Raw genomic sequence first — 26,459 nt, 5'->3', positions numbered from 1 at the left:
CAACCTGGACATGTGCCCTGACCAGGAATCGAACTGGGAGCCGAATCGACGCTCAACCGCTGAGCCACACGGCTGGGCGGGAGAACAACGTTTTCAGTGAATGGTGCTCACAAACTGACGTCCATACTCAAAACAACGGCACTGGAATCCCATCTCACACCATGTGGGGATTAGTTCAAAATGAATCAAAGACCGGACCTTAAGACTCTTAGAGAAAACAGGGGTGCGCCTCCCTGACCTCGGGTGAGGCGGCGGCTGCTTAGCCACGACACCAAAGCACAGGTGGCAGAAGCACAGAGGTCTCAATGTCATGGCAGTGAGCCGCTGTGGCTCAGGCGCTGTCAGGACAGTGGAAAGAGAGCGGGGGAGACGCGCAGACCAGTAGGGTCTACTACACAGAACACAGAATGAACTCCTACGACTCAAGGCAACTGAAAATGAGCAAAGGATCTGAACAGATGTTTCTCCAAAGATGCACAAACGGCCAGTAAGCACGTGAAAAGATGCTTAGTACCATTCATTAGGAAAATGCAAATCGAAACCACAATGCCCTCTCACCTCACACCCAGCAAGATGGACAATGACAAGCGTCAAGGAGAACGTGAGGCACCAGGACCCTGCACAGCTGGGGAGTCGTACGAGCGGCGGCTGCTGTGGAAAGCAAGTCAGGGCCCTCTGACGGTCGAACAGAGCCACACGTGTCCCAGCTATTCCACTCCTAGCCACATGCCCGAGAAGTGGAAACACAACCACACAGAAACTGGCACGAAAACGCTCCCGGAGCATCGCTAGCAGCCAGGACGTGCCAACAGACAGGGGTGGCCGATGGAGCGGCGCCTCCCTGTGACGGACGCTGTGGGCAGGAATGTGAGGTGACACACGCTGTGACCGGAGAACTCGCGACCACTGGTCATGAAGCCCAACGGAGGCCGTCATGGCTCCATTCAACGCAGCGTCCAGAGCAGGGACATCCAGAAACAGACAGTAGCTCAGAGGGTGCCTGAGGCTGGAGGTGGGTGGAGAGGCCACCAGTGGGGACGGGCTGCCCTTCAGGGTGATGACAACTTCTGCACGTACACAGGACTGTGCTGGATGCACCGAGCCGTCCTGTGGGAAGAGTGACTGTACGGCACAATGAAGCTGTTGCTGTAAATACAGTGAGGTAGCCCTCTGCCCTCTGCCGGGACCACCGCCAAGGCGGCGTGAGTTGGAAACGTGACAGGTAGATGCTCACATCCCTTGCGTCTATACTGAAGCAGCACTACACAAAGCGTGGACTTCCCAGGAGCCCCTGCAGCCAGCCCCGGCAGAAGGCTGGGGGTGGGGCTGGGAGCCACGCACTCTCTGGATGCCGACTGTGTGCCTTCCGTCGACTGAACCCATCGCGAAACGCCCCGGTTCTGCAAGGTGCCCAGGGACACGGCTGCCCGAGGTCACCCCCTGCTCCAAGGACCTCTCAGGCAGGCCAGACCCATAACCCAGATGGCGGTGGCCCCCCATGGCCAAGGAGCACCTGTACCCTCAGGCATTTTAATCAGAATATATACCATTTCCTCACATTTAACAAACAATAATGGAGATGGTGGCTGCTGCTAGGACCGTGTCCACCGCCCCCTCTGGCAGAGGTTGGGGAGCTGACAAACAGGCCCCAGCACAGCTGGCCTAGCCCCTAATTCAGCGCATAGTTAAACTGGTTCGCAAACTTCTCATGCTTCTTCTGGTCCATCTGGTTCATGGCTGTGACCACCCTCTGCACAGCAGCCCTGTGGGGAGAGCAAAGCGAGTCGTGACCAGGGAGGCCCAGGGCTCTGGGCTCCTCCTCACCGCCCAGCCGGGAGAGGGCCTGGTGCTGGAGACCACAGCGCCAGCCCAATCCCAAAGGTGGCCCTGCCAGTGGCGGACTGCACTCCAGATGGACACAGCCCGCCAGCAACGGGTAGGGCAGCGATGTGCAGGCCCCGCTGCTGCCCAGCCAGAGCGCCACGTCCAGAGTCAGGGGGAATGCGCAGGAACGTGCAGCGCAGACGGGGCGGAGACCGCGGGAGCCGACTGTGACGCTGGGTGTCGGCACTCAGCAGGCCTGTGCCCAGGCGGAAACTACCGAGGCCACAAAGCAGTGCCTGCTGGGTGCTGCCACCCTGCCAGGGCTCAGTCCCCCACGGCCTCCTGCAGGGGCTCCAGGCCACATGGCTACGAGAGCAGCCAGCTCTGGGCCCAGGGAGGCCGTGGGGAGGACACTTCTCCGGGTCAGCACCTGAGTTGCCCTTTACCCCAGGCTGACCCATGAGAACCAGCCTCATGCCCAGAGCCCGGGGACCAAGCCCTCCTCTGGAGGCTCCATGTAGGCACCCAGGGAGCTGCCCTCCTGTCCAGCCCCACTTGGACTGGGTGGGCAGCAATGCCGGCCAGGAGGGCAGGAGGGCCTCTTCTGCCCAGCACGCGGAGCCGCGTGCCTTCCAGGGCCGAGTGAGAGGTCTTGGCACGAGCCCGGAGAGGGGGGCCACAGCCTAGCTGCTCCCTGAACGAGAGCCCAGTGCTTCTGGAGACACGTGGACGCGGTGGTCCCCGCTGGCCGGAGCGCGGGACGGGTGATGGGCTGCTGGGCAGGCAGCCTTTCTACTGGGGTCCTGCCCAGGTCCCACCAGCCACGCTGGTCCAGCTGGGCCAGGAGATGCTCAGCCCCCCGCCCCGCAAGCTCGCTGTGAGAGCAGCACCCGGAGCGCCCGCCATCCTGTTGGCACTGGCCAAGCTCTGCTGGGGCTGAGGCCCGTGTGATGACCCCTGTCCAGCCAGACTTGGGGGTAACTGGCCTCCCTGAAGTCTCCATGTGGACACCCCTGGGCACTGGCCATGAGGGTCTGCCAGCCAGTACCCAGCCTTTCAAGGTCGCCAGGGCAAGGGAGACGCAGGCTGGCTCTGCACAGCCGCCCCCCTCGGGAAGATGCGCATCCGTCACCACCGGCGACCACTCTGAGCTCCACTCCTGACGGCCTACTGAGCCTTCTCGCTGCTGGCGGCTGGGAGCACCGCCCGCCTGGGGCCAGGGCTCGGGAAGCAATCGCAGCAGAGGGGGTGCCAGGGAGGCCTTGGAAGCGGCTGGGAGCTTGGTCGCCCTGCCCCCACCAGCACCCAGACCCAGGCGGGGCAAGGGCTCTCACTTGGCGAAGACCTTCTTGGCGATGCGTGTGCGGGCCGTGTCCGTCTGCCGCTTCAGGTCAGTGAGGCCGGGGTGCCGCCTCCTCTTGCCTCGGCCTCTCCTGCCAGCCCTGGACGAGCCTAGATCCACACCCGTGGCCGCCTCCACGTCTCTCATAAACTCAGGATCCTGCCAGTCTGCAAACAGACCCGAGACTTCAGGAAACACCCGGCACCAACCCCAGAGCCTCTCGCCCAAACCTGATCCATCCCTGACACGGCCACTTGGGTCGCCCACCGTGATGGGACAGGGAGGCCTGTTGGCAGTCCCCAGGGTTGAAGACAGGGCTCCCCACCACCTGCACCCCAGGATGCTGCGCTCACACAGGCCAGGAGAGCTGGGCTGCAGGAGTGCCACCCACAGACAGCTTCTGGCCTCCAGGCTGGAGGGAGCCCCACCAGGCTCCCCATCTCGGCCTCTGGACCCGCCTGCTGGCCAAGAGCGGGCATAGCAGGGGCGGCCACAGCTGAAGGGTCAGGGCGGGCTGTGCTCTTTGTATTGGTCCAAAGGTCACCAACTTGGCTGCAGGCCTCAGCAGCGAGGGCGTCAGCTCGCCCGACAGCCTGCACACGTCCCTCGCAGCCAGCCCTGCAGGCAGCAGGAGGGGCCCAGGGGTAACAGCGCCCTCGGCTGCAGGCCACACAGGCTAGGCCCCTGGGCCCCTGAGCAGGGCTGCCGAGAGCTCCAAGGGGCTCCGAGGCAGGGCAGGCGTCAGGGTCCGAGGCCACCAGTGCCTGGTTCAGTGCCACTTCCTGCCTCGGTCCGGCTTCCTCGTCCCCAGCGAAGGCTGTCCGCTCTGCAAGGCCACGTGGGCCCGCGAGTGCAGCCGGCTCAGGGCCACGTCGCTCGGCACTGAGAGCACAGCGCCCCCCACGCGCCGAGCCGCAGGCAGAGAGCCCGGCTCAGAGGAGGGTGTGGACGCCCACACCGACAGGCCCTCCACGCACACAGGACCTACAGTGGCTGAGAGCAGGACGCGCCCGGCGCAGGGAGAAGCCGCGCCTCGGACAGACAGACGGCGAGGCCTCCCCAAGTTGATTTTTTGAAGTGAAGGAACACGGGCTGCACAGCTCAGATACAGAGACGATTAATCCAAGATTAAGGAAAACTGTCTAAACAGTTTATCTCCCAGTAATAAGAAGGCGTCACAGTTTAGGAACCCAGTGAATGGAGCAATTGTTTAAACACAACGGGAAAACGCAGCGCCCGCTCGAGATGGAATGAGCATCTCAGTAAAATGAAGGAGCAATTTAAAAGCCTTTGAAGAAAATCAATAGATGCTGGGGCGCGCAGCCTTCCTGCGCTGACGGCCCTGGAGCTCGCTGCATTGTCCCCGAGGTGAGCGCCGGGGAAAGAAAATTGCCCGCGTGCAGGGAGGCGGGATCGATAGGTAGTTAGTGAGGAGATGCTATTTCACATCTGACTGGCCAGCGCCGGCCCGCGGCCGCGGCCCATACCTGTTGTTAACAAGTCACCGCGGGCTGGAGAACCAGACACTCTTCAGGGCTGACACAAAAAATAGGCGCTTAATTTGCTCCTGAGCGTGCCACCGGGAGGCCTCGGCCTGCGGGTCAGGACCCTCCAGCCCAGCCCTGAGCGTGCCACCGGGAGGCCTCGGCCTGCGGGTCAGCGGGTCAGGACCCTCCGGCCCGGCCAGGGCCTGGGACCGGGTATCAGGCTGAAATCTAATCTTTGTCTCTTACCACAAAGGGTAACACCCCACTAATGACAACAAACCGCCCGGCTGGGACCCTCCATGCTGGCCACCTCTGCCTTTCTCAGGGGTCTGGGAGGAGGGCACCAGGATGCCCAAGGCCTCCAGACTCCAGTCAGCTGAGTGCTCTCACGTGCCACCCTTCTGGTGACGGCCACTTCCACGTGCCACCAACCGGCCCTGCGTTCAGGCCCCACGTGGGGCCAAGGGACTGCCAGCCCACGCACACGTCCTGTGAGAAGCTCCCGAAACTGTACCAAGGATGACGTCCAGGTAGCTGCAGCTCACTGGCCATCTGATCTGAAACTGGCCAGTGCAGGAAAGAGCCCCGACAGGGCCCAGGAGCGCTCTGGAGACCAGGCCCAGTGCCGGCGGCCCAGCGGCTCGCAGCATCCCCGCTTCCTGCCAGACACACACACCACATGCATCACACGCGCGGCACACAGATGCACGCGTGCACACACCACGCACGTGCCATATACACACAACACACAGACTCCATGGAGGGGGCGGGGCTTGGCCAACGCCAGACTGCAGGGATCAAGGAAGAAATGAGCTGGTTTCCTCTACGTAGCATGGGCTCAGCCAATTAGCTTTTCTTGCCTCGATTCCTTCATCTGCTTAAAAAACAGGACTCAGAACCCAGAACCCCACCGAACCAGTGGTGACAGGTGGTGCCTGGTGCCCACAGCCTCCCATCAGGAGGGCCCGTGAGACCCCAGGCAGCGTGGGCCCTAGATGACCCAGCTGGAGCAGCAGGGCTCACACACCTGCCCTGGCGGCTGCGGGCCTGACTGTCCCGACACGGTGCCTGACCCACCTGGGCACCTGGCCTGCCTCTGCAGCTGCTGGCTCTGCTCCCGGGCCCTGTCCTCCGGGCGGAGGGGCCGCCCCATGTCGTCTCTGGGGATGATCTTGCCGTGGAACGGGCACTGCGGCAAAGCAGAGTGGTCGTCAGCTTCCGTGTCGCTGCCCCCCACCCTCCACCACCCTCAGAGGGCCTGGGTGCTGCCCTCAGGGACCTGGGTGAAGGGGTGCCCGAGTCAGACCTCCCTTCCAGCCCAGGCCCAGCACAGAGCAGGCAGGGCCCAGATATTGCCCTCAGGCCGGAAGTCAGTGGCCGAGCCATCACTGCAGCTAGAACAAGACCAGCCCAGGCGCTGGCCCAGCCCCGCAGGCTACCGGAGCCCGGCCTGCCTCCAGCCACCAGGTCCCGGCCCAGGTGCCAGCAGCCCTCCCCCTGCTGCAGCCTCACCTTCAGCCGGTCCTGGCGCTCACAGAGTCGGCCGTCGGGCCTGGGGGCGCGGCACCGGTGCTGCACGGGCTCGAACCTCCCTGCGAAGGTGATGTGGCGGCTCCGCAGCAATTCCGAGACCTCAGCGCTGCCCACCTCCTCGTCCACCTCACGGGGCTTCCAGAAGCGGTGCTGAGACTCCGCCCTGCAGGGGCAGCCGTCAGCCGCTGCGGGGCCACCCAGGGCTTCAGAGCACACGGACCCCCCCCACCCGCCCCACGGGCTGCAGAGCCAGGGGGTGGCTTCCGGGGCATCCTTGCAGAGCCCAGCTCAGCCCACTGGGCAGGAGTCTAGGGAGTCAGGGGGCCAGGGCAGTGCAGACAGGACCGGAGGAGCTGGAAGGGTGAGAACGCGCCCTGGGTCCTGGTGCCCAACCGTCCCAAAGGACAGCACAGGACTCTCCCAGGGAGCAGACAGGTCCAGGAAAAGCCCGAGGTACTGGCTCGGGCTAGGACAGGGCACAGCCAGGAGACAGAGCCAGGCCAGCGCCCAGCTGCGGGTCCCCCGGGTAGAGGTGGGGAGCAGGCAGTGGCCCGCAGGAACCAGACATGCCTGTACTCACTTGAGGACCTTCCCAACCGCCGGTTGCTCCTGGCCCCAGTTGCACAGGTCCACCCCAAAGGGCACGACAGGCGCCCGGGCCCGCTCTGCTGCCAACTTCTCAGCCTCCTCTGGCCCCAACGGTGCCCTGCAGGGGCCACGTGAGCAGAGAACACCGACTGTGCACCTGGGTCAGCACAGCCACCGCCTCTCCTCTCCGAGCTCAGACCCAGGGCCAGCACATGACCAATGACCTCTAACCTCGAGCGGGGCTCTAGGAGCTGACCTGGGACCTGTGGTCCTCACCCTGGGCCTGGGTGCCCCATGTCTACCCTCACACCCAGAGCCTCAGGCCCCTCCCCTAGGCCCAGGTGCTGGCCTGGCCAGGATGCACACCTAGGGCTGCCCCCAAGGAGCCCAAGTGGCCTTGGGAGCCTGGGGATGCACGCCTGCTCTAGGCAGAGGCGGGGTGACCGGGAGTCACCTGGGGCTCGGGCATGGGGCTGGGGGCAGGTGGCCCCGGAGCCGGTGGAGCTGGGCAGCAGCAGAGGTGGGGTCGCTCGCCTCCTCCTCTCTCCTCGTCCTCTTCCTCACCTGCAGGCCCTGCGCAGCCAGGTCTTTCCCCAGCCCTGAAACACATGTGTTTACTGGTCACCCGGAGGTGGTCAAGTGGTCGAGAGGCTGCCCACACGTTAGCGGTCGAGCTCTCCAGCAGCCCACGGCGGCAGTCCACGGAGCGCCAGCCCTGCCCCCAGCCAGCCGAAGCCACGAGGCTGGCATCTCACCGGTACCCCCACAGGACACGGCCACAGACGAGCCGACACGCCTCTGCTCCCTGCAGGCAGTGCCCCGTGTCCCCAGGAGACAGAGCAGCATCTCTGCCCTCTACACCTGCTGGCCAGCCTGCGCCACACCAATGCCCACATGGGCGCCAGCCCAGCCCCAGGAGCCAGGTCACCATCTCATGCAGGGGACGTGCAGACACGGATAACAGTGGATGACAAACATGAAAATGAATCTTTGGGAACTAGGGATGACCGTCAGAAGAATAAAGGTTTCTTTAAATCCTCACCTGAGGATATGTTCATTGATTTTAGAAAGAGGGAAGAGGGTGGGGAAAGAAGCATCGATGTGAGAGAAGCATCAATCGGTTGCCTCCCTTACGCTCCCCAACCAGGGATCAAGCCCACAATCCTTCTGGTGTGCGAGACGATGCTCCAACCAACCGAGCCACCTGGCCTCGAAAAAGAGTAGATGCTTTTATTCCACTGGATGGATACTTTTTAAGCCACAGAAAAAAGTTAATCTAGCAAATAAAAGGCAGAAAAAAGGAAAAAATTAAACAGCAAATCAAGAGAAGTGTAGAAATCAAGTGACAGCCACTGACCAGTGAAATACGGCGACGGTCATCTGAAGGACGGAAGCCAATGAAAAGGAGGGTTGATCAGCCCAAGGTGTTAACATTTGCTGTCTGTGTGAGGGACCCTCTTCAAGCAGATGGTTAACAAGAGGTTGAAGGTGAAGGGATGGGAGACGGTTACTATGCCAACAGGACCCAAAGAAATGCTGAGAGTGTAGCCAACATTAAAACAGGAGGGGTGAGCCTGGTGGTGTGGCTCTGTGGTTGAGCGTCAACTCTGCACCAAGAGGTCGTGGTTCGATTCCCGGTCAGGGCACATGCCCAGGATGTGGGCTTGATCTCCAGTAGGGGGTGTGCAGGAGGCGGCCATTGATGTTTCTTTCTCATTGATGTTTCCATCTCTCTCTCTCTAATCAATAAAGAAAAAAAAAAAAACTTTAAAAAAGGAAGGGTGAGCCCTTGCCAGTTTGGCTCAGCAGATGAAGCGTCAGCCCGTGGACCAATGAGTCACAAGTTCAATTCTGGTCAAGGGCACGTACCTCAGTTGCAGTTCGTCCCTGGCTCTGGTCAGGGTCATGTGAGAGACAACCAGTCAATGTGTCCCTCTCATGTCAATGTTTCTCTCTCGCTTTCCCTCCCTTCCTCCCACTCTATCTGAAGATACATAGAAAAATACCCTCGGTTGAAGATTTAAAAAAAGGAGGTGTGGGCCCTGGCCAGTTTGGCTCAGTGGTTAGTGTCCAGCCATGGACCAGAGTGGTGGGTTCGATTCCGGTCAAGGGCACGTACCTTGGTTGCAGTTCAGTCCCGCCCGGGTCAGGGTCATGCGGGAGGCAGCTGGTAGATTTGTCTCTCACACTGATATTTCTCTCTCTCTCTCTCTCACTCTGTCCGAAAAAAAATGAATAGAAAATACCCTCGGGTGAGGATTTTCAAAGGAAGAAAAAAAGGCGGGGCGGTGTGGTCAGAATAAACGCAGGGCTCTGCAGGATGTTGTGGGCCGTGGACCCTCAGAGTGTGGCCCGGGCAGAATGAGCAGGATCCGGGTTCAGAACAGGCTGAGGCTTCATGTCTGAGAAACCCTTTCAAGCACATGTAGGTGGACGGGTGCCCAGGTGAGGAGACCACCGCCCTTCAAAGACCCCGTGTCACCCAGATGGCACCCGCCAGCCACAGGCACTCAGAGGGAGCATGACAAAGGTGACCCCAGACAGGAGGACTTACAGGCGCACACGTTCCACCACCACCCCCGAAAGCAGACGGGCTGTACAGTCCACTGACTACGGACCTCTGTCCACCCATCCACCTGCACAGGCGCGCGGGTCAGACTGAATGGGGGCTAACCAGCATGAGTACTGGACACAGGACAGAGCTTCCTGGGGAAAAAAGGGTGGGATGGAGGGGTGCGACCAGGAAGGGCAGCCACCAAACAAATGGCTGTCTCTGCCCAGGCATGGCCTCTGCAGGTCAGTGTGCCCACCTGCTCATCACTGCCTGGCAGGGTCCCAGACAGGGTTGGGAACAGGGATCAATCTGCTCTACCTGATTCTGTGCCAAACTCATCTGCCCATGCTGTTTGTGCGGCTTTCGCAGAGGGTGGAAGAGGTGAGCAGAGGTGAGTAGTGGTGAGCAGAGGTGAGTAGTGGTGAGCAGTGGTGAGTAGAGGTGAGTAGAGGTGAGCAGTGGTGAGTAGAGGTGAGTAGAGGTGAGTAGTGGTGAGCAGTGGTGAGTAGAGGTGAGCAGTGGTGAGTAGAGGTGAGTAGAGGTGAGCAGTGGTGAGTAGAGGTGAGTAGAGGTGAGTAGAGGTGAGCAGGGGTGAGTAGAGGTGAGTAGAGGTGAGTAGTGGTGAGCAGAGGTGAGTAGTGGTGAGTAGAGGTGAGCAGAGGTGAGTAGAAGTGAGTGGAGGTGAGCAGTGGTGAGTAGAGGTGAGCAGAGGTGAGCAGTGGTGAGCAGAGGTGAGTAGTGGTGAGTAGAGGTGAGTAGTGGTGAGTAGAGGTAAGCAGAGGTGAGTAGAAGTGAGCGGAGGTGAGCAGTGGTGAGCAGAGGTGAGCAGAAGTGAGTGGAGGTGAGCAGAGGTGAGTAGAGGTGAGTGGAGGTGAGCAGAGGTGAGTCGAGGTGAGCAGTGGTGAGCGGAGGCTGCACGTGGCTCAACGGGTTCACCTGCCCACCCTTCAAGATTCCACCCAGCCTGCCCCAGGCACCCTTCAAGCTCTGTACTCTGCTGTGTGAGCATGGGGTCCACCCCTATTCCTGGGGTCCCTGCTAATAGTGGAGGACACAGGACAAAACCACTTAGAGGTGACTGGGTCCACCGCTGGCCACCTGAGTGCATGAGCTGTGCACACGTGGAAGGAGGCAAGCCCCAAGCTGGCTCTGTCACCCACACGGCATCTCAGGCCCCACCAACACAGACGTCCGCACGCCCACTTGGGCTTCTGACTGCACGTCAGGAACACCCGGGGCCACACAAGCGCACACGCCACCCACACAGGAGGCAGAGGATGGTAGGTGGACACTGCGCGGATGGATACAGTCACAGCCAAAGATCAATAGGAGAATTCCTGAGTTACAAGAATGAAATATATTTTCCATTGATTTGTTGTTTTAAACCATTAAAAAGATGGGTAAGCGTGTTAGAGCAGGGTAAATACTCGGGGCACTAAAACCCAGCACTTCACCCCGCGGTGGAAAATCGATCTCGCTGACATACTTTCAGTGGAACCCGGCCGGCAGAGGAGCTCGGCCTGCGGGAAGGGGCTGCGAACAGGAGCCATCACCACAGCGCCACCCACAGGCTTCTGGCTCAAGTACAGGTCTGGGTGCAGACTTACTCCCAAGATTGCTTTTAGAAAGAACATACAAATGCCCAAATCTCCTTTTTTGTTTAAATTGACCAATTTGCCTGGAGCATTAAGGCGCCGGGGTGGGGGATGGATCAATCGCAGGAAATGGAGAGGCCGGGGCTTCCACAAAGTCAGCCTCCCACCTGACACTATCGATTTTGCCTAGTTCAGCTGGCCTTGTAATTAAAATGTAAATTTGAGAGAGAGATTACGTCCTGACAGACGCAGGATTAAGGAGGAGATGAAACCCTCCGTGAAACTCAGAGAATGAGAGCTGCCTGGGCTGTGGGCTCAGACTGCAGGGCCCAGACAGCCCTCCGAGGGGAGCAGCGCCGACAGACCGAGCTGTGAGCTGCTGGGGCGTGCCCATGCACCAGGGCTCGAGCACCCGGCTGGAGGGCACACGGGTCAGCCGCCCTCTTCCATCTAGGGCCTGAGAGATCCATGGGGGAGGGGCACGGGGTCACCAGGTGGTGTGACCCTGGGAACAGGAACCCCACCCCATCTGCCACAGGGGCCTGGGACCCCCAGACCCTGTGCGGGCAGCACACTGCTATGCCCACCTGTTTGCTCCCGTTCGAGAACGTCAACAGCCACACCTGGCACCCACATGTCAGCGGCACCTTCAAGGTCACACGTGGAACAGTGAGCCATCCGGAGAGGAGGGCGGATGACGGCTGCAAAAGCCACAGGGTCTCTGCCTCCCTCGTGAGGTGCCTGTCGCAGCCAGGCATCCCGTGGGCACTGTGGACGCAGCCCTACAGGCCAGTAGCCTCGGGTGCAGGCGACAGGCCGTGGCACAGCCAGAGCCGAGCGCCAGGAGCATGGAGGGACCTCCTGACCTCTGCAGGACGCCTGACAGGGTAGAGGGAGGGGCCAGAGGCCAGAGGCCTGGGCAGACAAGACCGCCTGAGCCGAAGCATGAAGGCTGCTGCTGGCTGCCAGGCTCCGGGCTCCAGAAACTTGGAGCAGTGGCTGGGGGCCAACCAGGCTGTTCCCTGCAGTCCTGTCCTCTGCCCACTACACCCACCTGGGCAAGGGCGGCCTCAGGTATGGCTGGCCTGCTGGGCACACCCTGGGCACAGGCAGGCAGCCACTGCACCTAGGGTATGGCGTGAGACTCTCCGAGGTGCCTTGTGGGTGTGGGGCGAGGCCTGTGACCCAAGGTCAGGTTCGGATGAGCAGGTGTCACCCAGTGGTCAGAGGGAGACCTGCTCATTGCTATGCTGGCCGGGACCCAGGAGGGCAGGACCCGCCTGGGGAGGGTCACACAGTACGGGCAGGAACTAGGTGTGTGGAGGGCTGTGAGTCTGGCTGCAGTGACCTGGTGACGCACAGGGATCATGTGGGCACACTTGTGTCCAACTGTGTGAGCTCCCTGCACATGGCCACCCCACTCCACTCCGGTCGACCTGTCACTCCCACCAAAGCCACTGCCTGGCTTTTATCTCCTCTGGACATGAGCCGCTGCCACGCGCGTGGCCACCTGACGTGGGCCCGCCCCTCCCTAGAGAACCAGTCCTGGATGCGGACGTGGCTGCAGAGGGTTTTTGAAAAAGAAGAATCTTTCAGACAGGACAGGTTGGTTTGCGCTTCCCAGGGCCCATGCTGCTCTGCGTAATGGAGTAAACAGACACCTTGGGCCAGAGACTGGTCTGACTCCTTGAACAGTAAGGACAGATCCACCTTGCTTGTGACACCCCCAAGAAATGGCGACTGGGGAGCAAGGGAGCCTAGAGAACATGGGGTGGTTGCCCCCTTGCCCACAAGAGGCAGCCCACACAGCAGACCGGCCAACCCCACCGAGGGCAGGACCTCGTTCCGCCCAGGGACAGCCGCCCTACCCCTGCACTCACCCAGGGAGAGACCTTTAGCTCCTGAGCAGGGAGGTTAGCACAAGGCCTCTGAGGCTCTGCTCTGTGTGGACAGGTAGCTACATCCCAGGAACTGGCAACAGAGACCCACTGGGCGGCCTCGGGGTGGGGGCAGAGCACAGAGACCCACTGGGCAGCCTGGGGGGGGGGGGGCAGAGCACAGAGACCCACTGGGTGGCCTGGGGGGGGGCAGAGCACAGAGACCCACTGGGTGGCCTGGGGGGGGGGCAGAACAGAGTCACCAGCTCAGTGAAAGCAGCCCCAGTGTCTCCAGCGGCCACAGGGAACCTCAGGACCTCCTGGCCCAGACCACAGCAAGCTCCCTGACCAGTGGGCCACAAGTCCCATACCTGACGGGCACTGTCTGAGCGGGACCCTCCTCCCAGTGCCCTGTCCTTGCCACTTACCAGCCTCAGCCCTCAAGTGGTCAGGGACGCAGGCCTCGTACCCCTCCTTCTCCGGGACCTCCACAAAGTCATCCTCGTCCTCATCCTCGTCCCCCAGGGCCACCACCTGTGGAAACACCCCCCAAACCCGTGTGTGGGAACAGCAGGCAGAGGCCAGAGGTCCCTGGGCCCTGTGAGGCTGTCCTTCCAGCTGGGTGCCCGCGTGGCCGGGCAGACACTGAGCTGTCTCCAAGCCGCCTTGTTCCCGAACCGCCGGCCCCATGTACCTGCCCTCAGCACCGAGTTCACGCGAACACGAGCCTGCCCAGCCGCCCGCACCCCAACTGGAACAGGAGCCGCTTCAGTCTCACAGAACAGGTCTCCTTGAACAAGGCAGGGTCCCCTGAGGCAGGGTGACAGCCCCTCCTTCCAGGCCTGGCCACAGGCCTCTTCAGCTTAGCTGGGCCGAAGCACCACGCCCTGTCCTTGGGCCACCTCCCAACTCGGGCCTTGGGTGTTGATGTGACCACAGCACTTGTGGAATATTCTGTCCGTAACAATGATGTCCAAAAGCCACTGAAGTCCGACCGGTGTGGCTCAGTGGCTGAGCATTGACCCTGCACCAAGAGGCTGCTGGTTCAATTCCCGGCCAGGGCACATGCCCAGGTTGTGGGCCCGATCCCCAGTGGGGGGCGTGCGGGAGGCGGCCGATCGATGTTCTTTCTCTTCAGTGTTTCTCTCTCTCCCTTTCACTTCCTCTCTCTCTAAAGTCAATAAAGGGAAAAAAAATTTTTAAAAGCCACTGAAGCAAGTTTCCTTGGTGGCGGTCACCTCCCCTGCCTGGGTCAGTGTGGTGAGGTCTCCGATGCACACTGGAGACCTCTGAGCTGCACAGGGAAGGACCCGGACCCGCCTCCGCACTCTTCCTGGGCAGCACCCAGCTCAGTGAGCAACAAGACCCCTTGAGCAGGTCAACAGTTCCCATAAAGAAGGGGAGCTTCCACATGGGGTGACCGATGGCCACGCACACATGCCAACGTGCCAGGGCCACAAACATTGGGAATCAGGCGCCCATGACCAGCCTGCTCAGAAAAGCCTCCTGGACCCCTCAGTCTCCTCCTCCACATCCCCTCACCCCACGGGAGCAACCCCTCGGGGACGGGGCGGCCTCTGCACACCCCGTGGAGCATGGCAGCTCGCCGGCCTGGGCCTGGGACAACGGCATGGCAACCCTGCCCCAGGGAACGGGTGCGACCCCAGAACCACAATGCCCACCTCACGGCCACTGCCACCGCAGCCGCCTGAAGGAAAGGCCTGGGGAGGCCCGTCCAGGAGCACCAGCGACGGAGCCTGGTGAGGCCATGAGAGGCAAACTCAGGAAACATGGCCCCACACAGGTCCTCACCTCTGAAATCACTCCGACAGCAACAGACCACAGGGAGGTGCCACGCGCTGGCCTCACAGCAGCCCAGCTGGGTGGCCAGGCGAGGGCACCCCCACTGCCCGCCCCAGGGCAGACCCGCATATGGTGTACCTGCAGGACCCTCTGGGACCCTGGGCAGCCCCAGAGGCATAATCAGATGCTAATGCACTTTGTTTGGGTTCGGCCTGCAGCCTGCGTCCGGAGGTGCAGAGACATCAATCACTGGAAACTGTGATTTTTGTTATCAGTCTAACACTGATCAAAAGGGAAGCCTGTCTCCTCCGCTGACCTGTGAAACGTCCCAATTATACTCTTTGGAAACGACAGGGGCACTTAACTCCGAGCTGAGCAAATGACGACAATCAATCACGTTTGAATAACAATGAGCTGCGGACCTGAAAATTATTTTTGTATAGAATCTCCCCAGGAATTTATGAAAGGTGGAAAGCAGCCCAAGGTTTTAGGGCATTACAGCTCTCGGCCTGTGCAGTGCGTATCAAACACTAAACAGAATTTATGTGTTTTAATTTTCTAAAAGGTAGATGTGGACCGACCGGGTGCTACAATGCATAACACGGATGCCAGGTTTTAAATATGGGGTCATTTTCATAAAATATTATGCTTATTGCTCCCACCATCGAATTCATCGTGGACTTGTATTAAATTTTCATTTCCTAAAAAGTACTCAGCTGCTTAGCTAACTCTCAAGAATCCCACTTTCTCCCTAAGCGTCCTCAGAGCCCTGAGCCTTTGTTCCTGAGTCAGCCCAGGAGGCCGGGGTGGCACCAAGTCCGAGAACACAGGGCGGGGCTGGGCTGAAAGAACCGCCCTCCTCGAGGTCCCCGCCCCAGGTCCCAGCGGAGCCCTGCGGGCCCTGCCAGGCTCCCGTGCTGCCAGCTGGGGCTGCACCGCAGGCGGCCGGCCACAGCTCTCCCAGCCAACAGCGCCCTCGGTACGAGAGCTCCCACTGTCCAGCGTGAGGTCCCAGGGGAGCCCGATGGGCAGAATGGTGACAGCTGACCTCCCTGGGTGAAGAAACCTCGCTTCTCAGGAAGTCACTGCTGCAGAGACACCTCTGTGACCTCTCCCGGGCCACCCACCAAGCACCTGTTCCCCCCAGCCCAAGTGGCAGTCTTCCCAAGACCTCAGAAACAGCACAGCTGGGACAACTGAGGCCCACACCTGAGCTAGTGGGGGTCAGTAAAAAGGTCCTAGGCCAAAGGTCACAGACAGGGGCAGAAGCCTGCACTGAGCCCGAGGTGGGGAGATGCTGGGGGGGGGGGGGCAGGGGGCAAGGACACCCTAGGACCCTGGGTAGATCACAACCTGAGGAGGCACCAGCTGAAGGCAAGTCCTTCAGAAGGGGTGGGCTCCCACCCTGGCCTTCCCCAGAGGTTTCCCTGGGAGCAGCTTCCGGTCTCGATGAAACCAGAACCGGCCCCGTCTGGGGGACACCAGGTCATGCCAGGCCATGTGCTCACCTCCCGACAGGGGGCGCCTAGGCAGGTGGACAGCGCCATCTGAGCTTTGCGAGGCTCTAGGAGCTGGACAGGCCCCTGCACGAAACCCTCACAGACGTGGCTGCGGCTGGGCTGGTTTCATACAAACCGATTCTCACCCATAGTTAAAAGGATTTAGAAAAATGAGCCTCTGCAATCCTAATTAAACAAGCAATAAAATGGCTAAAATATACAATGCAATCAGTTTACAGAAGTCGGGCAGCGAGGTCACTAATTATTCGAGGAGGGATGGAGAGAACGCCTCGCGTCGGAGCGGCCGGCCCGCCAGCGCGCCCGATACAGCTGGGACATTAAATAAATTCTGTGCGATCTAATTAACTTGCTGCGCAATCGCAATTACTTTTCACCCAGGAAATCACTTTTGTTCAGTTTATGTGTGTTTCCCTTTTAAAAAAAAAATGATGTAAGGCCTCGTCAGACAAGTGAGCTCCCACCTGCATTTGTCTCTCAGAGCTTGATGGCTGTGCATTTAAAACCCCATTCTATCTTATAAACTAAAAATTAAACGTGCTCAGCTGTGATGGCCGTCATCCAGCGGCTATTTATATGCTAATGCCCTCCCAGAAGGCCGTGCAAATTGCCCAGCCAGGCCGCTATCTCATGAACATCTCGGCTGCCAGCACCTTCAGAGGGCAGAGGAGGCCGGCAGGCTGACCGTGGCAGGCACACGGACCCGATAGCCTGCTTGGACCAGCCTGGAGCACAGCCCCTCCCAGGGGCGAACAGAATCTGAGAGGCTGGGAACAGGAGCCACCTCGCCCTAGAAGGGCAGTCCCTTCCCTTCCGGGTCTGACTGAATCGCAGCAGGAGCGCGCTTCACAGAGGCCCTGCTGTGGGAGCGGCTCCAGTGCCCGGTCTGGTTGCTGGGCTGGGAGGCCGCCACCACCGCAGGTCCATCTCCAGGGTGAGGCTGGGGGCCCAGAGCTCCGCTGGGTCTGGGCAGGCAGTGGGCAGACAGGTAAGGGCAGGGCCGTGAATCTGAGCTGGGATGGCAACCCAGGAGACAGGCCGGGGGCCCTAGTCTGTGCTGCAGTCCAGATGGACAGCCCTCTGCAGGCAACCACTCTGGGGCGTGCACCGGAGTCCACAGCCCGTCAGAGTTGTGCACATGTTCTCGCCTGGGCTGCTGCCCTGGTGGAACACGACAGCTCCCTGGCTGACGAGCACCCAGCACGGAGAGGAAGTCACACGCTCCCCTGATGAGGCAGAGCTCCAGCCCTGTGACGCTGTGGCTGGCACCCTCCCTGGGCGGCTCAGCCTTGGGCGGAAGGCAAGGCCCACACGACTGCCCCAATTCAGTCTTCCCACCTGTAAAATGGGGTCATGACATGACCCCCTGGTGGAGCTGCTTTTGGAACTAAGAGGGACCACAGGTGAGGTATCTGGAGCTCAGGACTGCTGGGGAGGTGAGGTGATGCAGGTGTTCACACAGCGGGGAAGTTGGGGGCTGGGGCAGGAGAGGAGATGGGGTGCTCCCTCGCCCTCCAATATCAGCATGCAGACCCCTCCCTTCTCTCAGCCCCTCGACGCAGCGGTTTGGCCTTCAGCATGATGGAGGGGCCACGTCACCAGGAAGGTTGTTTACTGGCCCTGCCGAGTACAAGGTCCCCATGTCGCTGATTTAGTTTCCTGCCTCCCTGGGAGGCTGATGCAGCCAACATTTCATTCCCTGCGTTTCCTGCTCTGTCCTTCTCCCCGACAGGAAGCCAGGTTCACAGGCCTGGCCCAGAGTGGCCGTGGCCTTGCCCCACAGTGGCCAACAATGACGCGCATGTGGAGTCCAGCAGATGATCGGAGGTGTTGCCACTAACACCATGTGGCTGCCATACCAGACAGGTGATGGGTGAGCCAATGGTACAAATATACTGATGCTTAAAATTATTTTTCTGACTTATTGGTTAGTAGGAAATTACTATTTGTTAATTACCCGGAACAAAATAATCGGTGATCTTAGCTACAATTAAACATCATGCAATTTAAAAGTTTCCAAAGGATGTTTATCAGTGTAACGAATGCAGCCGCCGCGGATTATCACCCCTGCCCTGGAACAGCCAGGCTGGCAACTAAATCTCCCCAGTGATGCTTCCTATTGATCTGGGTGAGATTTATCCCGGCCAGCTTCCCAACCAACGCAGGCGAGACACTCTATAAAGCAAACAGTTAAAACTACTTAAACTGGCTTAAACATTTTTTAAAGACAGAACATCCACATCAAAAGAAAAACAATATGGCCCTGGCCGGTTTGACTCAGCGGTTAGAGCATCGGCCTGCAGTCCAGAGAGACCTGGGTTCAGTTCCCGCTAAGGGCATGTACCTCAGTTGCAGTTTGTCCCTGGCCCTGGTTGGGTCGTGCGGGAGGCAGCCACTCAATGTGTCCCTTTCAAGTCGATGTTTCTCTCTCTCTCTCTCCCTTCCACTCTATCTGAACAAAAAATGGAAAAATGTCCTCGGGTGACATAAAAAGAGGAAAACAGTATGTAGAAGCCAGGGCACCAGACAAATGGGAGATCAGAAGGAAAAGGCACCGGCCACCAATGAGGCTGCTGGAGAAAAGTCCCCGTGCAGCACCTGGACCTTCTAGGGACAGGCCCCCGCCCCCTCCAGCGTCTGGGCCTTGGTCACAGGAACCAAGAGCCCCTCTCACACGTTTGTGACGAGTTCTCAAATATCTATGTCACTACTGAACCAGTACCCTGCCCAGCCTGCTCTCTGTGCAACCAGGACCAGGCTCAGTGGGGAGGCACCAGCCAGGGACAACCCCAGGCGCTTCACATGGAAACCAGGCAAGAAGAAGGCGAAACTCACTGCTAATTCCCAGCCTGCTGGCGGCTGCCCGCTGCAGAACAGGAGCAGATGGACAGATACCGCAGCGTCTATTCTGGGAACGGCTCACCTGAGCAGAGCGCTGCCACTCAGCCAGGCCCAATCACTCCATCTACGCCGGGGAATGAGCACCATCTCCCAGGGCTCCGGAGCAGCACTCCTGTCACCTGCCCCCCTGCTCCTTCACTGATAGGCAGAGCCGAGGTGGAGATGTGCCCTCCTGCCTGCTCAGTCAGACCCGTGGCCTCGCATGCATGGCGCCTGCCTCAGTTCACCCTGTCATCCCCGAGTGAGCCCCTCGCCTGGCCAGACCTCCAGCCTTCGGAATAGACAGTAGTGTCTCCTTGACCAATGGCTTCCCACTCCCCAAGCCCACTCCTGCCTCAAGCAGCCTGTGCTGTCCCCGCTGGATGACCAGGCCTGGCAGCTCCATGCCCCCCATCCTACACATCATCCTGCAGATGCCTGGGGCGCAGCACCAAGGGTTCTGCCAGTGAGAGCTCCGGGTCACACATGAGCTGGTTAAGGTGCTGATGGGGGCCCTCCGTAAGGAATTAACGAGCCGCAGACACACAGGCCCACCCTGTGCCCAGCCTGCTGTGAATTTCCCTGGCTGGCCGTTTTTCCAAGGAGAAAGACAAGATCGCCCTCTGCTGGTCCCTAGGGGCTGCACACCCCATAAAATCAAGGACAGAAGGTGGGGCCCAAGGGCTCAAACTCACCCCCGCTCACAAGCCCCCTCCCACCCCAGGGACCCAGGACTCCCATCTCAGCCCCTCCATCTCTGGGGATGGCCTGGGCCAGGCCTCGTTCTCAAGTCCAGGGCCTAGTAAGGAAAGGGAATGCTCCAGAGCCCAGCACTTCTGCCTAGAGGGCTGAACTCAGCCTCCAGGGCGACCCTGGCTGCCCCCACCCCAGCTACCACCACACTCACCTCCCTCCTGCTCAGCCCCTTGGGCTCAATGTCCAGCTCCTGGGATCTCCTCAGAGCAGTTTCCAATTCCGCCTTCAGGTCGATGGCAGCCTCCAAGTGCCTGCCGTGTGCACCTGCGCGGGTGAACAGCTGCCAGCAAGGGGCTCGTCACCTGCAGGCTGGGCCCTCCCCTGCATGTCCCGCCCATCCCTCGGCAACCCCACTCCTCCTGCCCAGTGCTCCCTGGTGCCTCACCTGGACCCAGGTGCACACAGCTGGCAGGAACTTGTTCCTGATGAGCTTGAGCATGTCCCGGGCCGACTGGATGACAGCGCAATTGTCCTCATCCTCCTGTATCCTCAGGTTCTCTGCAAAGGGGTGTAGGGTCACCAGAGGGACCAGGGGCCCTAGACAGGCTACCTGCACTTCTTACCGCCTTCACCCTGCCCCGAGTCACCTGGGACCCCAAACATGACGCCCAAGATTTGCTGCTTCATGATTTCGGCTAAACCATTTCAGCCTGACCCCAGTGCTCCTTCCACATCAGGCCCGAAACCCCTGTGACTCTCGGGGACAGACAAGCTGGGCCCACTTACACTCCTGCCTCCACTACTCTCAAAATACTGGCCCTGTCCTCCCTGTCACTGCCACCCCGGCCTGGCACCCCCACCTCCCGTAAGCAGCCAGCTCCCTGGCCCCCAACCACAGGCAGGCAGTTCCTTGGGGCTTGAAAGGCTCTGGGTGCTGGTGGGGGGCGTCCAGGACTTCCTGCAGCTTCGGGCCAGGCTGATGCCCTCCTGAAAACATACCTGAGGGGCCCCACCCCACCCACACTGATGTCAGGGTGCCTGTGCAGAAGCTGGGCCCGGAGGCCGCGTTCAAGGTGCACCTCGAGACTCGGTCACCAGAGCCATGTGGGGCTGGGAGTGACCCCTTATCTCTGCAAACAGGGAGAGAAGCCTTTTCTCCACCTCATTTTCTCCCAAGCCTTGGCGGCCACCCTTTGACCCCAATGGACTGGGCAGCAGCCCGTGGCCACCGCAGGGGTTCCCAGGGCACCCTGGCCTGCATGGCACAATGAAGGCTGCAAGGCAGGGCTTTGGGACTCACAGCCTAACCCCAACCTGGGGGGGTCCCTGCCAAAAAGTCTGAGCTGTTGGTAGTGTCCCGAGGGCCCGTGGCCAAGGAGACCTTGTTCGGGCAGCAGCCTGGGCTGGCGGCGATGAGGGAGAGCCCTGAGCAGTGGCAGGAGCCGAGTCACCTGAGGACAGCTCCACATCCAGCGTGTACTTGTGGGAGCCCAGCCCATGGTGCCGCACAAACTCCTCCGAGTCGCTGTCGTCTTCCTCCTCATCCTCCGAAGTGGCCCCTGTAGTAACCCGGGGTGGCCCCTCCCCGCCAATGGCTACTGGACGGCGTGCACAGGCAGGCAGGGTCTTGCTGCAGCATGGTTGCTCCTCGTCCCCAAGGTCAGGGATGCTGGCCAGGCAAGGAGCGCCCTCCTCAGATGCACCAGAGGCCACGGCCAGTGAGCCGGCCCCCGGGCTCAGCCCCAAGTCAAAGGGCACCAGCAGTCGGAAGCAGCTGTGCACCTCCGTGAGGCAGCCCCGGATTTCCTCTGACATCTCTGCAAAGACCAAGATGCTGCTTGGTGGTCACGTCACAGGACAGCGCCGCTCGCCCAAGGGCAGGGCCCACTGTCCAAGGGAGACCTGTCCAGCAGCAGGTGGGCTGCCCACAGCCCGCCCCCCCCCCCCCAGCCCAGTGCCTTGGCTGCATGTGTCAGTGGAAGCTTTTAGGTGCTGGAAACAGCTCAGCAGCTGTAGCTGCAAGGCTGCCACGTCTTGGCGACCCCGCAGGTCTCACCTTAGACTGTGACCGCCACTCCTTGGCACATCTGTGAGTTCCTCGGGGATACACTGCCACAGGCAGAACTTGCGGGAGGGGGTGGCCAGCCAAGGGCCATGAGGACACTCGCCTCGTCCCAGCCCTCCAGCCCCAGCGCACCTGCACCCACTCCCGCTGCACCTCTCCCTCCTTGGGCCCTCCCCCGGGGAGGTGCCTGAGGCAAGGCCACCTCCCCTTTCCTCACCCCTGGCTGCCAGAAAGCAAATGCTGGGGCTCGGGGGAAGGGCTGGCAGGAGCGAGTGAGGCCAGGTCACTGCAGGACACACAGCTCACCTCCTGCCAGGACCATGCAGAGAGGGGTCCCTGCCAGCAGGACCACCAAAGGGTGCGACATTCATGGCCCACAGAGAGGTTCCTGGGACAGGGTGTGGGTCCCTACCCAGCTGGTCTGTCCTCCTGGAGACTCACCCTCCATCTCCTGCACGGCCTGCTCAGACCTTTCCCGATAGATTCTGTCTAAACGCCTCTGCTTCTCCTCTTCTCGCTTTCTCTCTGCCAGAGTCCTAGCATTCACATCCTGAAAATCCACCTGAGAAATTGAGACAAAGGTCAGACTCAACTAAACAGAACACAAAGGAAATAAAAGTCAAAACAGGCCACAAAGCAGCAGCACTGGCGCTGGCACACGAACAGCCTCAGCGGGTCCCCAGCTCCATGTGCAAAACACGCAGCCTGCACCGGACTGTGCGCCCAGTCTCTGGGAGAGCACGGCCAGCGGCACCTCCCAACAAAGTGACAGGAGACCCTGGCCAAGCATGCTGGGGATGGGGGCACTTGCTCTGATCAGCAGGGAAGGGTCGCTGCAGGCTGGACCCAGGGGCCTGAGACCACCACCCGAGCATGGACCCCAGACATGCGGCAGGAGAGGTGGCACCCAAAGGCGAGGAGAGCAGGGACAGGTGGGAGAGGGACCCAGGTGAACACAAAGAGTGGGATGGGTCCCAAAGGGCGGGAGATCGTCACAGAGAAGGGCTGTGTCTGAGCAGCTGGATCTCACTGTCCACTCTTCCACCTGCACCCCCTGGGAACCAGGTCCACAGGCTCAGCTCCACCCACTCCTGCGTATGAGCCTCCCAGCCTCCTCCCAAAGCTGCTCCTCCCGTATCTGGAGTCCGATTCCCACCTGCTGGTTACTCTCAGGCCTGTTCAGTCCACATCCCTGGCCCAGCAACCAAAGATCCAGGCAAGTCTATTCACCAAGATGGCACTGCCAAGACCCACCCACCTGTTGGCTGTGTTTCAAGAAGTGGTAGCCCAAGGCGAGCTTCTTATAGGCCATGCCAAACTTCTCATTCCATCCCTGGATGGCCTGGGTGACAGCCTGCCTCAGCTTCTGGGCCACCTCTCTGGGGGGCGGCAGGGGCCGCCGGTGGTCAGTGCCCAGAGTGAGCTCCAAGAACTCCTGGAGGCTGGACACCACCAGCACCCTGAACAGGTGAGAGCGGGCGAAGAGCGCATCCACAACCTGGAAGGCGGAGAGGCGGATCTCGGCGTGCTCCTGGCTCAGCTGGGCCATCAGCAGGTGGTAGGCATGGCTCAGCTGTTCCTCCGATGACCTGGGGATGCCAGCTGTCCTTACCAAGCGCCTGACGCTTGGGGACAGTATTCCCAAGTGGCAGGGACAGGTGCCCTCTCCCAGTCTCATTCTCCCCTCCAAGAGACCAAACCCGGTCCCTTCCTGCTTCTGTAAAACCCAAAAGCCAAGCCCTGGCCAGTGGCTGTTAGTTGGAGCATTGTTCCGTACACCAAAGGGTGTGGGTCTGATGCCCCGTCAGGACACATACAGTGAAACCTGATCGAGGCTGGACATTTTTAGTTGAAATGTAAGTTCTTCATCACTTAATAAGCAATCCTTTAAGTTCTCTCCTGTTTTGTAAACACAAGATAGAGACGATCAGGACACAGCTTATGTTCCCAGAGTCTGAGCAGCTCTCAGCAGATCCCAGCTCACCTGTCCGCAGCAGAAGGGCGGGATGGACACACAGGTCCTGCCGCACCAAGGGGCCACCTGCCCACCTGGGACCTCTCACCTTCCTCCATCGCATGTGCCAACAACTTAAACAGTAGATGTATACTCATCTCTAAACACACTTATGAACTCACAGGACCTACTCCATCACCCACACATGGGAGTGAACAGAGACTCCACCAGTCCTAACAGGTTCTTCCCACACCCCACACCCCACCCTGGGACCAGTGCCCCAGAATACTGCAGGGCCCTGGGGTAACAACCTGGGCGTGTTCCTTTGCGGGTTCTTTCTCAGCACAGGCACCCGTGCAGGGCTCAACTGTGTGCAGGGGAGATACAGGCCTGGCCCCGGGAAAGCCTCAAGTGTCACTGCCTCCCAGGGGTGTCACGGACCTGCTGGGCCGGCCAGTCACCACGAAACACTGAACCTTAAGACATACTTGCAAATTTTCTTCAGCTCCTTCATTTTCTCAGTATTCAGCTGGGGTTCTCCGGAAGTTGTGAGGTCTTCTACCAACTCCGAGAGTCTTTGATCCATGGCTACAGACAGCGAGGCAGAGACGCTCAGGAAGCGGGGCTTCACTAGCTCCCGGTTCTACTATCCGCCAGCCAGCAACCGTGGTCTTCTGGGCTGCAGCGCACGCCGCGGGTGGGTGGGAGGGAGGCGGCGTCCTCGGCCCTGGCCGGTGGGAGGACCTCGTCGAAGCTGAAACGCAACCATTCAAGGCGCCGCTCCCGGCCGGGCCAGCGGGCGCTTTGGGAGGCGATCAGGAAAAGTGCACCGAGAGCGCGTTGGACGGGAGGCGACGACCACGGCGGGAGAAGAGCACAGGTCGGGACGTTTACCGAGCTGTCCCCCGAGAATGCGGCACCGCTTCCCCGGCCAGGGCTCCTCGCTGGAAACCCCGGGCTCGGCCCGGGAGGCGGCTCGGACACACCCAGCGCCCCGCCGCCGACGCGCCCGAGCCCGGACTCGGCCGGCGCCCGGGGAGGAGAGCGGCGTCCCGGGCAAGGAGGGGCGGCGTCCCGGGGAGCAGGGAGGGACGTCGCGGGAGGAGGCGGCGTCTCGGGGACGAGTCCGCCGCGCCGCCCCCAAGGCGGAACTCGCAGCCCCGCCCGGCGATGCGGCCACCACAGCACCTACCGCCTCACCGGGTCGCTCGCCTCGCCCCGCCCCTTCCGGCGAAGGTCCCGCCCCCTGTCACGTGCCCCAGATCGCTACTGTCATTGGCTCGCCCTGGCCCGGGCGGCGCGCGGAGACGGTCAGGAGGCGAGACCGCATCCACCGCTGGACGTAGTCGCTCTCTCCTTAGCCCCGCCCATCCCGGAGAAGGGCCCGCCTCCTATCACGTGCCCCCCGAGCTTGCAGCCAATGGTTCGCCCTGAGTCTGGAGGCAGGGGCGGGGCAGAGGGCTGCGCGGTGACGCAGGCGCGCTCCCGAAAGGCGCGACGTGGGATGGGGCGTCCCGAGAGGCCGACGCGCGAGAAAAGGAGGCGGGAGGGCGCAGCAAGTCCTTAAAGGGGCCGTGGGCGCGGGCGGGGAGCGCGCTGGGTCCCGCCAGGGGGTGCGGGCTCGGCTTGCACGCCGCGGCCACCAGGAGGTTCTCGGTACCCCCGCTCAGCCCTTGCGACGGGCCTGCGGGGCCAGGCCGGGTGGAGGTGGTGCGCGTTCCTCCCGGGGTGCCAGAGCCGCCGTCCCGCGTTGCCCGGAGGATCCGGGATGGGGCTGGGCTGCCCCTGGGAGGGACGGGGACGACCCCCCAGACCTGACACGAGGTTGAAAGGGGCCGTTGGGGGCGGCCTGGGGAGGAGGGTCTGCAGCCCGCCCCTCCCGGGAGGGCGTGAGCACCCCGCCCGGCCACGCTGCGGGCACAGGTCACCTTTGGAGCCCCCCATGCAGGTCAACCACTCCTGGCTCTTTGGCCCAGGCGCCCCTCGCCCATGCCCGACGGCCGCCCACCGCGTCCCGGGAGGCTGAGGGGTGTGGACACCCCTGGGTTTGCGTTGCTCTGGGTGCAGCCTGGGAACTGGATGCCCAAATGATAGCCCAGGCCCAGACCTGTGGTCCAGCTGCATTGGACATGGCACCCACGTGTTCCCCAGGCACCCCAACCTGGACACCACCTGCTCTCTAGGGCTCCAGGCCTGCTGTCCAGAGGGGCTCACTCACCGTCCACAGCCAGGCCCCTAAGGGCCCCCTCGGCACAAGGGGTGTGGCCTCACCTCCAGCCCCTACTCTGCCCTCCCCTCAAGCTGTGTACGGGGCCTCAGCCTTTGCTCACACTGTGTGCCCTGCCTTTGCCCACGGGCCCAGGCCTCACCTGCCTCAGCCGCACCCTCCCGGTTTTGCCTCTGCCTTCCCTCTGGAAGGCCTGCCTGGCCCCAGGTGCTGTGCGCTCTCCGGGATCTTCAGCATGGCACAAGCCCAACCGTGCTGGAGCAGCAGAGTGGGTGTTTCCTAGGACCTGGGGTGACGGCAGAATGGGATAAAAGTGCTGAGGACACAGGCCCACACAAAAGCGTGGACATGCCAGCAGCACTGTTCTGAGTGGCCAAAGGAGGGAATACCCCAACATCCATCAACAGGTGATAAACCAGAAACGTTTCCTTCAGCCTTAACCCAGCACTGTAAATAAGCCAGATAAGAGGCCAGAGATTGTGGCTGCACTTGTATGAAATGTCCAAAAAGACGAAGA

The 26,459-nt window shown here is 61.0% G+C and overlaps 1 protein-coding gene across 2 annotated transcripts; it reads right to left on the bottom strand.

Annotated features, from left to right (window-relative positions):
• Positions 1-24,356, bottom strand: UVSSA (UV stimulated scaffold protein A). Of its 2 annotated transcripts, none has more exons than XM_036280355.1 (13): positions 24,204-24,356; positions 23,020-23,350; positions 22,203-22,323; positions 21,148-21,513; positions 20,142-20,254; positions 19,908-20,036; positions 13,172-13,334; positions 7,229-7,373; positions 6,767-6,892; positions 6,166-6,349; positions 5,731-5,842; positions 3,159-3,333; positions 1-1,763 (listed from the first exon to the last, which is right to left on the bottom strand). In XM_036280355.1, exons 1-13 carry the CDS (start codon positions 24,299-24,301, stop codon positions 1,670-1,672), a joined length of 2,157 nt encoding a protein of 718 aa, XP_036136248.1. In that variant the 5' UTR covers positions 24,302-24,356; the 3' UTR covers positions 1-1,669. The 2 variants fall into 2 exon arrangements, with proteins under 2 accessions (XP_036136248.1, XP_036136241.1); XM_036280348.1 differs by having other exon boundaries at positions 13,229-13,334.
• Between the last annotated feature and the right edge of the window lie 2,103 nt (positions 24,357-26,459).

The sequence above is a fragment of the Molossus molossus genome, unplaced genomic scaffold, assembly GCF_014108415.1.
Source record: "Molossus molossus isolate mMolMol1 unplaced genomic scaffold, mMolMol1.p scaffold_m16_p_1, whole genome shotgun sequence".
Classification (NCBI taxonomy): domain Eukaryota; kingdom Metazoa; phylum Chordata; class Mammalia; order Chiroptera; family Molossidae; genus Molossus; species Molossus molossus.
Note: the sequence above shows the minus strand (reverse complement) of the source record. Positions and strands in the feature narration are given on the sequence as shown.

What these genes read in the sequence shown, in the direction of transcription:
- UVSSA (XM_036280355.1), bottom strand. Translation starts at nt 24,301, where the DNA reads ATGGATCAAAGACTCTCGGAGTTGGTAGAAGACCTCACAACTTCCGGA. An exon ending in CTGTGTGCACCTGGGTCCAG is followed by an intron (nt 20,037 to 20,141) that starts GTGAGGCACCAG and finishes CCTTGCTGGCAG; the next exon opens with CTGTTCACCCGCGCAGGTGC. An exon ending in AGCGCCAGGACCGGCTGAAG is followed by an intron (nt 5,843 to 6,165) that starts GTGAGGCTGCAG and finishes GCTTTGCCGCAG; the next exon opens with TGCCCGTTCCACGGCAAGAT.